The sequence below is a fragment of the Enoplosus armatus genome, chromosome 17, assembly GCF_043641665.1.
Source record: "Enoplosus armatus isolate fEnoArm2 chromosome 17, fEnoArm2.hap1, whole genome shotgun sequence".
NCBI lineage: Eukaryota > Metazoa > Chordata > Actinopteri > Centrarchiformes > Enoplosidae > Enoplosus > Enoplosus armatus.
In genome coordinates, this window is record NC_092196.1 from 7,486,470 (window position 1) to 7,503,013 (window position 16,544).

General features: G+C 42.6%; 1 protein-coding gene across 2 annotated transcripts in view; it reads right to left on the minus strand.

The window, feature by feature from the left end:
• LOC139300638 (protein kinase C beta type) overlaps window positions 1–16,544 on the minus strand; it is a 74,558-nt gene that overhangs the window by 18,605 nt on the left and 39,409 nt on the right. The window contains exons 6-10 of one of the 2 annotated variants that reach the window (XM_070923795.1): window positions 9,769–9,925; window positions 8,915–9,049; window positions 6,865–6,977; window positions 6,423–6,463; window positions 2,971–3,075 (exon numbers count right to left, since the gene is read on the minus strand). In XM_070923795.1, coding sequence (XP_070779896.1) covers window positions 2,971–3,075; window positions 6,423–6,463; window positions 6,865–6,977; window positions 8,915–9,049; window positions 9,769–9,925 — 551 coding nt within the window. Of the gene's footprint in view, window positions 1–2,970; window positions 3,115–6,422; window positions 6,464–6,864; window positions 6,978–8,914; window positions 9,050–9,768; window positions 9,926–16,544 lie in introns of both variants that reach the window. The other variant, XM_070923794.1, reaches the window with a different exon arrangement.

Genomic DNA, 16,544 nt, shown 5'->3' on the forward strand with positions numbered 1-16,544 from the left:
GGAGTTACATTTCATGATCTCATCGAGGTGCAGCGTCTCACTCAAGGTCATTTTCGTCACAGAGTCATTCATAAACTGGCTACTCTACTGTGAAACGTGGCGTATGTCACTATCGGCAACGCCCTTTTATCCAAGAAAGTTGTTCAGGGTCATTTGACAGAGAGGCAGTCCTCAGGATATTAACTGTCATATGTCGTAAATGATGCCACTGTGTTCTTTCTGCTGACCTTGCAGAGTGAATTTACCCAGGGAAAACTAATGAAACCACACTCCACTGCACTACACTGCACCGCATGACACCGTACTATGTTGTTTTACAGTGGGCTGTGTTGTATTACTCTTAACTGTCATATATCATATAGTTTATGTAGTCCAATAATATTCACTGAGGCAGTGTGTATTTCCTGTCCAGCCCCACACAGACAGTCATTGTAGGACACAGTGGGACTTCTTCAGGCTGCTAGTGAGCTTAAGTTAACAAAAACATTTAGCATTTAAAAACAGCAAACCACAATGACATGAGATGAGTTTGGGGTGGATTAAAGTCCCTGAAAAGTTGACACATGACTAGCGGTGTTCTGCAGGAAAAATGATCTAATTAGTGCCACAACGTAAAAAGACTGCCATGGGAGAGGAAGTCTCACCTTTTCTTCCAGCTCTGGTACTCCTTTCAGGCTGTATGTTATGTTGTGAAACTGGTCAGATATTTGCTAAAATGCAGGCGTAAGGTGCACAAGCAGCAGATGTCCACCTACACATCGCAACACATTCCCACTTCCGGTGTAGACAGGAAGTTAATAAATGAAACAATGGCGACGGAGCGCTTCTTTGTTGCTGAAATGCATAAGGGCAAAAAAAATCTCAGAGAGGCTTTGAGCAGCGCTGTCTGTGGTGAGACACACAACACAGACCAACGTGCTCACATCCTGTAATATGCAAACACAAATGTATGGCAACAGAATATGTGTGTTTATGTGTGTGTTTCTGCTCTTATGCTTGTGGCGTGTGTGTGTATAGACATGACATTACAGATCAGGCTGAAGCATGTGTGTGTTATTATCCCACTGGAAGCACGTCCACAGAGGAATGTTAGCAGCAGTATTGTGATGCAGATGTCCTCAGACACTGAGGCTCTGAAGGTACCAGCCTCCCACACACACTCAGGAACCATTAGAATGACACACACACACATACACACACACACACACACACACACACGTCATGTGAACGCTCGTTTGTGTGTGTAGTAATGTGTACGTATCTCTGTCTAATGTACTGTGTGTTTCTCTTTCTAAATACTCTGAGCCTGTATTAACAAAATGTTCTGGTGACTGGTGTGTGCTTACATATAGCAGGCCTAAATGAGGAATGTGTGCAAGTATGTGTGTGTATCTCTCTGCATGCTCCAACACGTGTGTGTCTACATTTTGTGTGCATGTTTCAGGAATGTGTGTGTGTGTGTGTGTGTGTGTGTGCGTGCGCATGCATGTGTGTGTCGGGCATTCCAGTAATGATCGACCCTCGACTCAGTCTCTCCACATTGACGCATCAGTGTTGCTTTAAATGCCCGTTACCATGGAAACAAGCAGCCGGCATACAGGTCTGGTACACAGACAATGGTCTCTCTCTCTTTCTGTCACTTTCTCTCTCTCTCCACCCCTGCTGCTCTACCCGCCGTTTACCCAATTTTCTCTCTCGCTCCACCTCTTTCTCTCTCGCCACATCTTCCAGTTCTGTCTGTTTCTTGCCTTGATTTCCATTCATTCATGTCAGTCTTCCCTCTTCCAAGGTTTCCCCCTCCTTTCTCCCTCTCCCTCTTTTCATTCAGTCCGACGTTTTTTACCTCTCTCGCTAAATTCATTCATGTCAACCTTGCCGCCGCGCTCTCACATCTCTGTCTCTCCCTCCTCTCATCGCTCTCTCCACTTGTCACGTCATCCTCCTCGCCTCTTTCCCCTTCATCCATCTCTGTCTACCTGTGCTTCATCTCCTTTAATTCCTTCCATCTCTATCTTCTCTTCCTGTCCATCTTTTCTCTCCTGTGTGTGTATAGAGAGCTCTGATGCTCAGTCAAACACAAACACACACACTCACAGAGGTATTCACCATAGCACACAATTAGAGCACCAATATACTTGTTTTAACATGTGTTTTTCCATACGCTTGATGGCCACACCACACACATAATACATTCCTTAGGAGCATTGGGTGTGTGCATCCTTAAAAATTAATGCTACATGTCTACAATTAAACCCATGAACGGTGGAGGAAGTCTATCAGGATGTGAAGTAAGGTCAGCAGCAGACAACAACAATGCTGGCAAGCTTTGAAGAGAAACTAATAATAGCTGTGATCTTAAAGCAAAGCTGTAGCTTTTGAAAGAAATTTAAAACACAATAATACTAAAATATAATATATACTGTATGTTAAAATGAAATAGAAAACAAATTAACTAAGCAATAAAACACCCCCTTATCCAATTCAATCCACACAGGGGTTTTGCAGCTATAGTCTTACTTGGTCTGGTATGACCAGTAGCCTTTGGTGGCTAATATTAGCTAATGTTAGCAAACTTGAGCTCTTTAGATAGATATTGCTGTTTAACTCACATTACTGAGTCCGTTTGCTAACTTTAGGACTATTCTCTACTTGTGCTTTTGTTACAATACAGTTTAGTATTTACCATTTTCCTGTAATTACTGTCATGTGGCCGTTGTTCAGCTAAGTTACGTAGGCTTGCTTTAGCATGAACAATATAGGAACCTCCTCGAGTGTCCTTTGTGCAAAATTTTGAATTCTCACAAAAGCATTCAGGCGTCAGTCAGAAATAAGTATAAGTATGGGAACAATGCTGCTAGCATCGTCACATGTGCACTGGTAAAGGTAAACATGAGGCTTACGCAGATACACAGCAATATACGAAAATATGCACCTGTGGCACATGCACAGTAGCAGACATAGAGGCCTCACCTTGCCGAAGCTGCCCTTGCCCAGCACCATGAGGAAGTTAAAGTCAGCCAGCTTCATGCGGTCTTGGTTGCCATTGGAGTCGAACCGGGATGCAGCATTGGCTGACTTGCCTTCTGTGTTCTTGCCTGGACCGATCTTAGCCCTCTAGATGAGAGAAAGAGAACATATTGGACTACATTAGACACAACCTCCAACATTCAAAGAGACCACAGGCTGTAAGTGGACTACTCGAGGGTGGAGTTGGCACATGACTCTAATATATTTAAACGTACTAACTTTAAAAAGAAAGTTATGATGGCTGATGGTGAGGTAGGGCCTTTCAACAGTGTTTGTTGAGGGAAGTAAGATATTTACTTATTCACTTTCCCCAACCACATTTGACTCATTGGTCCTGGGATTTGAACCAGCAAACAAGGTGCTCTTTGCATCACATACAGCCCATAAAACTTAAAAAAATTCCCCTAAATGTTCAGAGCCTCTTTTGGGACATTTTAATACCACAGAGAAAACACTTTTGTTAGAGAGGCGGTAGTGGAAATGATAAATATGTAAAAAATGGAACGTTTTTAACCTTTTGGTTCATTCTATTTCATTTATTCAGTGCAGGCACTTTACAATCCAGTTCACACTTTCCATAACAAATATGGCCTCCCTGTGAGTCAGCCACTCTGCTCAATCATGACTGTCACCACTTCCCTTGTTTCTGTCCTTCAACCACTCTCTCCCACCCACTCTGAAAGTTTTTTGTTCCATCTCTCTCTCTCTCTAAAATTTATTTCTACTTCATCTTTATACATTTGGCCTGTGTCTCCGACTCTCCATTTATTCATGTCTCTCACCACTTCCCTGTCTCTCTCCTCTATCCACTCCATTTCATTTCCAACTCTCTCTCTCTCCCTCGGTTCATTCGTCTCTGCCTCGACCTTATCGCGCTCTCTCGCCCAGTCTCTGTCGTAAGAAACTATTATAATCTTCTAATCTAATCTAATTCTAATCTTATTCTGCACTTTGTTAAGGCATGCTTCAAATTAAAAAACGGTCTTAGGATATTAACAAAATGCCTGCACACTCAGAGACACAGGTACCGGATGAGAACATCTTATCCTATCTTAAATTGCTGATCCACACTGAGGCTCTCTGCACTTCTTCTGTCCTGTGCTGTAATTTCTCCGCTGCCTTGTCTTGGAAATTGTCAGACTGAAGCATCCAAGTACTCTGCTGCTCCCTGCTCTGTTTGTTGTGTGTGTGTGTGTGTGTGTGTGTGCAGGCGGGTGGTGCAACCCATACGGTTCTCGACTCATCAATGGATAAAAGGCTCTATCTGTCTCCATCTGTTCTGACACACACACACACACACACACACACGGAGGAGCAGTCAAGGTATCTGAGAGCAGCAGAGCATGCTGAAGGCAACACTCTCAAAGCCTTCAGAGATTAATGCTGCTCTCCCTGTCTCTCTGTCTACAGCCATGTGTCCAAGTTTCTTTGTGCAAATTATGAACAGTAAACAAAAAAAAAAGATGAATGGCAACAGCAAAATCTGACACATTTTCTTGATAACCCCAAATAGTTTTAACACCGACTTGAGGTGGTTTTTGCTTTTGTGGATAAATAGTATTTATGCGCTTAAGTGGTGATGGAAGTGCACATGTACAATTCATTATGAAACCATCATCTGTCACATCCAAGTTACTGTTCTAACGCAGCCTCTGTGTAGCAACCCCTAATGTGACAGCTTGACTATTTAAAAACCTTTACACAATTTCTTTTTTACTGACACAACTACTTCTTCTTCTTCTGATTATACAGTGTGCATCCAAGATATCACCACCTCAGTGACACATAATGCATCACCTTTTGTTTGCTCTGACCCATGGAAATTAAGCTAATTCATATTTGGTTTTGGTTTTTGAAAAATTAAGAAAGGTTTGATCAGAATTTCTTTAAAATCGCCCACTTCCTTTAAAACTGTCTGTCTGTACTCTCTCTCTCTCTCAATACCAACAATGCACCTTGAGTATCAATGAACAAATAAAGAAACAGTGAAGTGGAGGAGGAGTCAGGGGGAAGAATGAAAATAGGGACAGAGACAAAGCAAGAAATAGCAGTAAAAATTAATTGTATGTATTATTTATTATTGTTTTTGTATGTGCTTTGGCAACATATCTTTTGATCAAAACTTGCCAATAAAGCTTTGTTAAACTGAACTGAACTGAGATACAGAAATGTGTCTCAGATCCAAATGAGGAGAACTTTATCATAAAACCAAGAAAACAAAACTTTCTGCTCCTCAACTTCCTCTGATTAATGTTTTGAGCTTGATTGGGTCTTGGTCTGTGTGTCTGTGTGTATGTGTGTGCATACATACAACATGTATTAATCACTACTGTGACTGTCTTGTATGTGTGATTCTGGATGGGGTGAATGGAGGCATGCACCAAAGTGAAATCTCTCTCTCTGCCATCTCTCTGAGAGCTTCACCCTAGACACTGCCCACATGCTTGTGTGTGTGTGTGTGTGTGTGTGTCTGTGTGTGTGAGATAGCTGCCCCCCCGAGAATGTGTCTCAGCGAACGTCTGAGGACCATGACCTTGAGGAGATGGAGGGAAGGAAAAACAGATAAAGAGAGCGAAACACACAGGGGGGCACTGAAGGTGGCGGGGGACAAAATTGATAAGTGAAGGAGAGAAAGGGGAGCAAAATGAAGACGAGGAGGAGGAAGAGAGGAGAGAAATGGAGGACCGAAGACTACAATACCTCCCCATAAAGCCAACATCCAGACTCTTAACTAAACGCACTATTAACAATAAAAATCATCTTATTTCATACTGTATGGGGTAAAATGAGTTTACCTGAAGGTACCAGGTGAAATAAAACAGTAGGAGAAAACAAAAAGAATTACAAAGACACCATCATATAAAAGCAACATCTTGCACCAAGAAAGATTTGGAAAAGTGAAATTACACCTGTTTTATCATCACATGGGCCTGCAGCAGAGGAAATGGTTTCATCCTCAGTCAGTTATGTCCACAAGAGAAACATCTTTGATCAAAACCTTAGAAAAAATGTTTTCTAAACAAGAAATAGTTAGATTTAGGTCCAAAGGCCAATTAGTCACACTTGCTGCCGCCTGGGTCGACCAACATGTGAAGGTGTAGCTGTGTATGATGATTCAGGTTGCTCCACACTCGGCAAGAGTCTGGTCAGCTTCACTCTTAAGTGATACCGCTCATATGTTTGTGTGGTGGATATGAAGCTACAGCAGACAGGCTCTCTTGTAAAATGTTGTTTTTACACTTCCATTTATGTAGGGATGTTAATCAGTGAGCTTTAGAGGTGCTGGTAGGCGGATTTTGTTACCCGTGGACAGAGGCAGGCTAGCTGTTCACCCCTGTTTCCAGTCTTTGTGCTAAGCTAAGCTAACAGTCTGCTGGAGGTCCTCTAACTACCACTGGGGCTACAGCAGGGACAGGTGAGGAAACAAACAGCTCCACTTCACTCTGTGTGGCCGACACATCTCAGAATGACTCGGATGTTTTGTGCCTTTCATGTCAGCAAGACAGAAGGAGAAGCGGAAAAGAGCAAAAAAAAAAAAAAAAGAGGAAAAGCACAGAGCGGGTTTATCCTCTCCACTGCCAAATGTGTTAATGAGTGGGCCTACTGGTCAGCCACACACACACACGTCTGGACCTGCAGTGTGCCAGACCGGATGGTACTATAAGTGTGCCTGCCAACTGCTAACAGCTCTCCCAGAGAGGCTCTCACTCAGACACACACAGATGCATAGCGCACACAGACACACACACATTCACAGGCATACCATACCGACACATTCAAACACATGCAGGCACACAGTTGCCAAATACTTCCACATAAAAACGGACTAAAATGTACAAATACACACACACACCTCAAATTTCTGCCGTAGCTCCTCGTTGCCCTCCTCCCCCTCCGGAGCAACGGGAACATTGAAGTACTCGCCTTCTTCCTGGGAGAGCAGCTTAAACCTGAGGAGAGAGAATATTTCCAGTCAAATCAATTCCCAATTAGTTTATACAATTTAAGCGTTTAACTGCTGCCATTAGCTGAGGCTGCTGACAGTTAGTGCACCGATTTAAAGTCCTGAAGAATAATCAGCTGATTATTTAGTAATTCACTCTCCTTCATGGTGATCTAGCAAAGCCTGATAGAGATGGGCCCCAAAACGCCGTTGAGATGCTTATCATTTAACAAAATCAATAGAATATAATTTTTCATATTGGCCTCGTTACAACCGAAGCAACAACCTTGTATCTCACTGCATCTCCACCATATTCATAATAAATAACATCGTGATGTACACAGTTGATACCTTTTTCCTTGTGTTTTCAGGTTTCATCATCTCAGAAAATGTGGGTGCTGTTCTTATATTTATCAGCAAGATTCCTGTTTTATTCTTTTTAGTTTATTGACTTGTTTGCTGTTAAATAGTCACTGTATGTGGGCAGTGCTGTCAGCAAACAGCAACAGTTTGAAATAGTTTTATGCGGCTGCTGTTGACCATCTACCAACCTGAGATGGTTTTGTAGTTAGCTTGTTACTGGGTGTACAACACATACTGTAACAAACGTCAATACTTTAGGAATGATTTGTTCATGCTCTAAAGTGCTGTGTCTAGGTCTTCACCACCAGTTTTGGCCTTTGATGAAACTGACATGTTTCACTATTGCAAGATACTTTCCCTCTGTTTAGACAGCCGTGAGATCAGATCTGTGCTTCAAGAAGTTATAGCTGACATCCCAAACTTCTTCTAGCTCAAATGTTATTATTATTACTATTATCAAATATACTTTTTTGCAATGGCGGAGTGTTGTTAGACAGTAAACATGGCACACTCTCCGGGGCCTCTATGCAACATTTTTCAGTCTTAGGTGGTGGGTGAGGTAGGTGCGTTAGAGGCTTTGACAATCATGGTCAATCACATTCACTGCTTTCATCTCCTTTAAACACAGGCCTCTCCCCAGCATGAGAGTTTTCCTTCGAGGAAACTTATTGTCATCCAGGATGTGCAGAGCAGCTCAAAAATGCTGCCAAGAGTAGTAAGTAGCCATGTGATTCATTGTTAATGTAAAAATAGTGACTGTAAATATTGGTTCAGAAGCCTTTGCACATCTAAAGGAATGAAAGGCGATCAAACATCGGTTGCAGTTCTTCTTTTAGACGGTTAAACAGTTAAATCTGCTGCTGGCTGTTTAGATGACCCTTATCTTGTCATAAACACCTCACCATATTGTGTTTGCATAGTGATGGAGTGACTCAGTTTGTGCTAGCTACCTATATTTGTTAAGCTAGCTAGCCATTTCCACACATCAGCAAAGTCAGATTATGTCACAAGCTCAACTCTTTGAAAATCATTTCAAATACCTCCCTAAGAGGGCAATAATATACAGAAACGTACAGAATTTGAGCTTTAGACCCTCACGTCACTCTCGTTCTGTTCCTTCACCTGGCTGCTGGTGCCAGCATGCGTGAGGCTTTGGAAGCAGGTGGAAAACACACACTTGCACAGGTTCCCTCTGTTCTGAATATCAGCTTTTTAATGGCATCTCTCCACCTCCACCATTCCACCTCAAACGCTGGCATCTCATTAAAAACCCTGACAGGGCAGCGTCAGCAAAAAGAGAGGAAGGGAGGAAGATAGAGAGATATAGAGACTGAGCTAAAGAGAGGGAGGGAGGGCGGGTGCTGGGGAGATAAAGAAGAAAAGATAAAGAGACTGGGTAGAGATGCTTTGGCTCTGAGTATCACCAGAATAAAAAAGAGGAGCTCCAACTAAAGTATTTCTCCAACAGTGCAGTAATGAACAAGGTCACCTTCACTCTCCCTCCTCCTCTACCTGTGCTGCTTCTCTGCCTCACATCTCTCAACCCCCTCCTCCACCCATCCATCCATCCTTTCATCTCACCATCCATCCACTCCTTGTTTCTGGAGCTCCGAGATGCCGAAGGACAGCGATCCCATGAAGTCATTGCGGCTGGTCAGGTCCCAGTCCCACACCTCCACCGACAGACGGCGGTCCTTATCGTACTCCTTCAGGTGGCTGGGAGAGAAGCAAGGACAATCAACAGTTACACAATGGGTAGGAGTGACACCTGTAGGTGTTCACTTTTAAACATTTAGACCCTTTGCTGTTTTTTTACTTTTAAAGCCACATGACGGCAGTCTTGGATTCATCGTTCCCATTCTTGTCCTGCTTAGCCTCTGAAAGGTGCTCAGTTTAATTCCTCTGGTGTTCAGATTCACCTCATTTTCCAAATAGAAAATAGAGTCGTAGCTGTCTGTAAGTCTCCAATCTAGCCTGTGTGTTATATTCAGGCACCACATCTTTGAAGCAGTTTATTAAAACTCTTCTATCATCTCTTAGTTTGATTTGTTGGATAGGTGCAAAAAAAATTGCCTTTCAGACTGAACATCTGCACCCAGATGCCTGAAAATGCAAATCTCAGTCTTCTTCTATGCAAACTGCGATGCAGCTTATTAAGAATGTAATTGGAGCCAACTGCAGGAAACGACCCCAAAAGCAAGGTTTTCTGAATATGAAGGAGCCAGATGTTTTTATCTGAGCGCCAGCGGTTACACATGCTTGGAAAGCTGAGCATAATGTGATGCTCCTAACACACTGCACTGAGTGAGGGAGAGATGAAAGAGAGGACACAGAGATAAAATGGGAGACGACTTCACGAGGAGAAGAGAGGAGAGGGGAAGACGGACAGATAAATAAAACAAGAGTTCAATGAACATGGTGCAATAAAGCCTTACAATTTAAAGGTCTCATTCCAGGTGGGGTTGAGGCAGCACTTTATGGTCTTGGTCTTCTGTTTACTCTCGCTGCGGGGATCTGGGATCAGTTTAAGCTTCACGTAGGGGTCTGACAGACCGTTGGGGTCCATAGGAACCAGATTCTTGCCCTCTTTGACTGGGAGGAGGAGAAGGAGAAGGAGGAGGAGGAGGAGGAGGGAGGAACAGGAAAGAAAGTGGGGAGGAGAGAAGGGAGAAGGTAAAGGAAGGGAGAAAGAAAGAGAGATCAATTTGATTTCAGCATCAGCATCTTGGTGACAGAAATGACTTAAAACTCTGATTTTCTATGAATTTTATTTTTTATAGCAAATGAAATCATTAGTTACTATTTAAAAATGTCCATTAGGACAAATAAAAGACACTATCATAAATCTATAACATTTCTCTGGTATCCATATTGTTAGACAGAAACACAAGTGAGAGGGACAGAGGAGATCATGACTTACATTAAAATATTATGGTATTGTTGCATATAAAAGTAACCAAATGTAATAAAATGCAACCTTATTAATCACTTACATAAAACAAAAAACTAATGGTCACATTTACATTTACTGTACAAATTTTAATTGCAATCTGCTTACTGTGTATATCGTCACCTTTTTAGTTTTATTGTCTTAAATTCTCAACCTGCTGTTGTTGAATAATGCCGCATTTCTAAACTTCCTAATCTGAACCTCGTGGACAGCGATATTGGAGAAGCTGGTATGGACTCTCCTCTCCATTTGCTGAGCCATTTTCCTTAAAAGCTATAAGAGGAGTAAACTGACTGAGAAAACACTGATTAATCACCACACGCTTGTATTAATATTCCACTCTGCTGGACCCTTCTGCACACGCCACACTGCAGGTAGCCTGCATGAATGGAAACAGCAGGTGGGTTCAAATACACCCTCACTGTACTTGTGCTCATAACCTGGAGCAATTGTGCCATTAAATGACGATCAGACATATACACATTCTCAGAACCTGCCAATAACTTATCAATAACATCACAATTACATTTTAACTCATACATAGCAGGTTGGCAGTTGTTCATTTCAAGCCTTGTGTATGAGTGTGAGCTGAACTCTCCCCTGAAACCAACAAATTAAATTAGGCATAGTGAACTTGTAGCAACGGAAAACACACACACACACACCAGAACCCCTAGAGTTGCACTGGGGGTTAAAGCCTTGAGGTTGCCAGATCTGTCTGTAATGACCGTGTAGACAGATGAAGGTTGCCAGTTCCAACACTAATCCTTCTTTTGTGGCTGTCTGTTATTGGGCTGTAATTGTATTCCGGTGGTATAAAATCCCCTGCGGTGGTGTGTGTGTGTGTGTGTGTGAGCAATTATTGTTGCTGGTCAAGTTGTGAGGTCACATCCAATTACCAGAATCAGGGCTGGTGTTGCTGTGTCTTAGGCTGCTCACTAGGGAAGCACTCAAAAACACACATAAACACACACACACACACACACACACACACACACACAAGAACCTTTCTCACCCCCCTATACAAACACAAACACACACACACACACACACACACACACACACACACACACACACACACACACAAGAACCTTTCTCACCCCCCTATACAAACACAAACACACACAAACACACACATACACACACACACACACACACACACACACACACACACACACACACACACAAGAACCTTTCTCACCCCCCTATACAAACACACACACACACACACACACACACACACACACACAGCACAAAGTACTTAGCTTATGTAGCTTAATAATTGTGTTCTGTGGAAAACGACAGGCGGAGGAAACTATGACAAGCTAAGGTAGGATGTGTAATGTTGCGTGCATACTGTGTCATGTAAAAAGGGATCGTGAAGGGAGCAGGTGAGACATTCCAGTTTCCAATCTTTCTTCCTTGAGTACTCCAATGAGAGGGCAACCCTGGACGGCTCGTGAGCAGCAGTTTGATTCATGAGCCACTGCTGTTCATAGAAGTTGAAATTGGTACCTCTCAGCTTCACGCACCGGCTCAGGCTTCTCCCTGCCAGAGAGGTGACATTCCTTATTTATGACCTTTTAAGAACACTTAAAATCTGATCTGACCCTACTCACCGCCCAAAGATGCATCTACGAATGTAGACACCTAAAAATATGTCTATTGGTATCTGAGTTTACTGGGTCAGTAACACTAAGACAAAAAAGGTTTAGCGCTTTGGTTTAGCTGCTTTAGGGTTCACGCTACTATCTTACAACCAAACCAGGAAGCCACGTGGACTGACATGTTACTCATTCATTGGATTCATTGAATACTTGGTCCTGACTGAGACCTGACCCAGGACCTATTTGGGTAGTAACAGGGCCTCAACATGTCTACTATCCGATCCAAACAGACTCTGTAGTACACAGACATGGTGTGGGGTGAGGTGAGCAAAATAAAAGGTAATTATGGTGGCTGATGGCAAGTTATGCTGCACTTTACTGCACTACTACTGATGTATCTTCTCTGGTAGTCTGACGGGCAAAGAACAAATGAAGAAACAGTCAGATTTGAATATTAGATGAGAGTGCATGTGGACTTTGCTTCACAGATGACAAAGACGGGCTGCTTGAAATGAGGAGGAGGGAGGAGACAACATGCTGTGTACAGCAACATGATGCGGGAATGGATGCCATGATTAGAAGACAAATTACAAATATCCCATTTACAGTAAGTGTCATAATACTGAAGCAGGTTCTTCTTGTTCACATGAAAGTGAGACTTGTCAGGCTGTCCCCCGGCCTAACATGATGCTGAAACATAACGTCAAACAGCTGCTGAAAAAACTGAAGCACACTTTTACAATAAAAGTCTAAATGTTTTTGTTTTTTTTACAATTAACAATTGAGACGCAAAGCTCTCAGAGCCGCGGGGGACATGCAGCTTCCTTTTACACCATGACTGAAAGGGAGAGCTTCCCAGAGAGCTCGCAGCGTGAGAAAAACCTCGAGAAGTCAGAGAAATTAGGTTTTCATGCTGTTAAAGCACTATGCTACGCTAAGCTAAGCTTCGAGAGGTTAACCACAACACAGACCCAACGGCCAGCATTAAACCCTCAGCGGAGCAGGTCAATAAATATTAGATGATGCCTGTTAAAGTGACCATCAAATGCTGGTTGAAGGGAGCCATAAAGAGGGTAGCATGCCAAATAGTCTCATAGGACACTTAGGGTAAATAGAGGAGGGTGTGTGTGTGTGTTTTTGTGTTTGAGTGTGAGTGAGTGAATGGATCTGCTTGTGCATGCACAGGTGTGTAATGTGCATGTGACTGTGTATGCATGTGTGACATCCTTGTGTGTGCTAATTGCAATGAGCATGCATGTGTCTGTGTATAGATGTGTGTGCGTGTGTGTGTGTGAGAGAGAGAGAGATAACGCGTGTATTTGAGTCTACAGGGAGGGCGAGTAGAGATAAGAGTGCAGTTACAGCAGAATACTGTATGTGCACAGCAGCGTGGGTGTCGGCAGTGCACCTTTTCCCATGTGAAGCAGCCTCATCGGAGTCTTAGTAGGTTTCTTATGTTCTGTCCAACTGCTACTTGCCTCTATATGTGCTGCGAAAATAGAGATGTTTTTCCCATTTCATCTTGTGGATGGGGAAACAGTGTTGACAGTCATGCTGAGAACATTTATAGGTTCAGTTTGGCTAGTGCCACCCAAAATCGGCACCAAGAGGCCTGATAAAGATCTCTTGATCTCCATACATCTGCACTACAGGAAACAACCCCAAAATGAGTGAAATGGGTCTAAATACACAGATGTCGATTAGCTACTATATTCCTACATGTGTTGTCAGCGGGTGCCAACACCAGAGAGGTTAATTTAGCTGCACAGTCCATCAGGGCTGTTGCCTCAGGGACTGGGAGTGTTTTTGTTTCATGTTCAGCAGCCAACAAGACTAACCAAGCAGAATAAAATATTACAAAAGTCTGAAATAGATCAACTTATCTAAGGCACTAAGAAATTACAGGTGCTCATTTAAACAACATGACCCATGGCCAATTTTAATTCATATTCAGTGGTCTTTAGGTGATTCTACTGTGGGGGATTTTCCTGCCACATTATGGACATTTTGGGGAAACAAGAGTCTCAATAATCTCTGCAGGCTGAAGAAGCAGTGTGAAGCCACTAAGCCACAACTAAATCCTGCTTGGCTAGCCTGGTGCTACCATGCCGCACATGATGGTGTAGTAGTCACAGGCTTCTAGCTGAATCTTGAATTGTTGGATTATTCAATTTGAGCGATGACAAGTCAAAAATCAAACCCTTTTACCACCAAAGGCTTTATCATGACTAATTGGTTGAGCATACTTTAATAAAATCAATGAAACTGTTTCTTCTACTTCTTCTATTTTTAAGTTTTTTGGGGGAAACTTGATATGTTCTAAACTTAAACAGATTTTGAGCCAACGTACAGACAGCCAGAGTCACCATTATTCTATAAGTATACTCCAACAGAACGGCTTGTCGGATGGTTGAACAGCCCGTCCCCCCACGCCTTTCCCATGTTTGACTTGAAGGGGGCCGCATCCAATACTTTCCGAAAGCAAAAATCCAACATGACAGCTGGCCAATCGCTGTGTGGAGGTGAGGAAGAAAGAAGACACAAATATTTCAACTGACTGCAACACCCTGCATGCCTTCCAGGGGAGACTCTCCGAACATGTGCGCAGTTATCCCCATATTTAAACAATTATCACATTTCTCCCTCTCTATGACGACTGGCTTTCAGAACAGCTATAAACACTTTTGCCTACTGACGTGGTCGGACGACACATCGTACAAAGTAGCTCTTTTATACTCCAACCATTAGGCAGCGTGTGCAACACCAAAGGAAGGGGGCATCTTTCAAGGCCCCAATCCCACGTCCCACTGCATTTTCCCTGCTGGAGTGTCCTTGAGTTAGATGCTGATCCTCCATCTCCATGGGCACTGTTCTGCCACTGACCCTGAGCTCTGATCTCCCACTGAGGGGGGAGGGAGGCGACTTAAAAGTGATCAATAAAGTGTCACTTTACACCCATGTCAATTGCTTTGATTAAATCCACAACTAGTCCACAGCACGGATGCAGTTCTCAGTGTAGCAGCCATTTCCAGCAGCTCCTGCTACATTAAGCTGTAGAATAAGTCCTAGTGGTTCTACAATTCATTCTCTGTGGTGGTGGTTTTTTTCTCCTCCTCACTGCAATGAGGTAGTGATCTACTCGTGGCTCCACACTGACCCCTGTGGACACAAATGAGTACTACACCTCTTACTGCCTCTTATTATAGCCTGTAAACTATTACCACAGCAGCTAAGAGAGGAAGATTTCATCACAGCTGTCTGAGAACAAAACAGTAACACAACATTAATGTATTTTCTGCACAGATATTGCTACTTCAAATTTAAGCTAAAACACAATCCTTGCTGGCTGACAATGATGTTAACGCATCTGACTGACAGATGAAACTAATATAAAACAAGAACATTAGCTGTCAGTTTTCCTTGACAGTTTCTACCATTAAGCTCTATTTTATTCTATTCTCTTTAATCATGTAGCACTTGTGAGGTTGAGCCTTTACTGCTGTCCTAGCAGTCTCTGTGTGATAAGTCTGCGCTCTTATCATCTCCCACAGTAAATCCCAGCTAATGATCAGTCTATGAGCGTGGGAACCAGGAGGAGAGAGAGAGAGACGGAGAGCGAGACAGAAAAAGAGGGATGTGAAAGACCATGAAGGTACATGCAGACATGGGCACATCCGATGTATGTATTGTCTCTTTTCAGGATATTCAAAAAGTTCTCATAACTATTTTAGTGGTATTTAGAGGAGACTGATGAACAGATCTTTTGTATTGATTAGACATGCTGCTGTGCAATCCCAGAGGAATCAATCATTTCTTTCTTTCACAGCAGAACTAGTAATTACTTTTCAGCCCTTAAGTAGCATGGGCAAAAAGAAATCAACTAAATTTGACTCTTTTTTTAAGAGAACTGGAGGTTCAACACAGACTGTATAATGATGCCTTCATGTGCTCATTGGAAACTGCCCCGACAAGTTTGCAAGCTTAAGATTTATGGCACATTCAATTGTTCTCCATCCATGTATTATCTTTAAGTCATCTACTATTTGGGGAATTTAACTGCATTGTGAATGAATTGTGGCACAGCTGAAGCGGATGTATGTAGGCTTTGACAAAATGTAGTCAGACATGCACATTAGATAATCGCTAAAGAGCACAAATTAGATTTTATATTCCACATGATGTGGGATTAGAGTGAATAGAGTCTCAGCCAGAAGTCAATTTTACATCAAGAAAGTCTGATGTTTGCAGTTTGAGACACAGCTGAAATTGAGTTGACAGCCACAAAGTTAATGTAAACCTCTGCTTCCACCTGCAGGTAAGACAAGGCAAAGACAAGTAAACTGTTGTCTACCATTTTCCGTTTAACATTAGTTAAATAACACATGAGGCAGGTCAGGAAACTCTCTCCAGGAAAGAGGTGAGCCTACATTTATCCTATCCCATGAGACCTGTTCAGGCAAGAAATTAAGTCAGTATAGAGGAATGTCACTAGTAGAAGAGTTAGTAATAATTTTGCCATAAGACGATGCACAGGCTGACGTGGTCTGTTTTTTAACCTAACCTAACTAAACGTGATGGTTAAAAACACTCTAATTTAAGGACTCAAATGTAATTTTTCTACTGGTTTTAACCAGAAAATGTCTCCCTGGCTCTG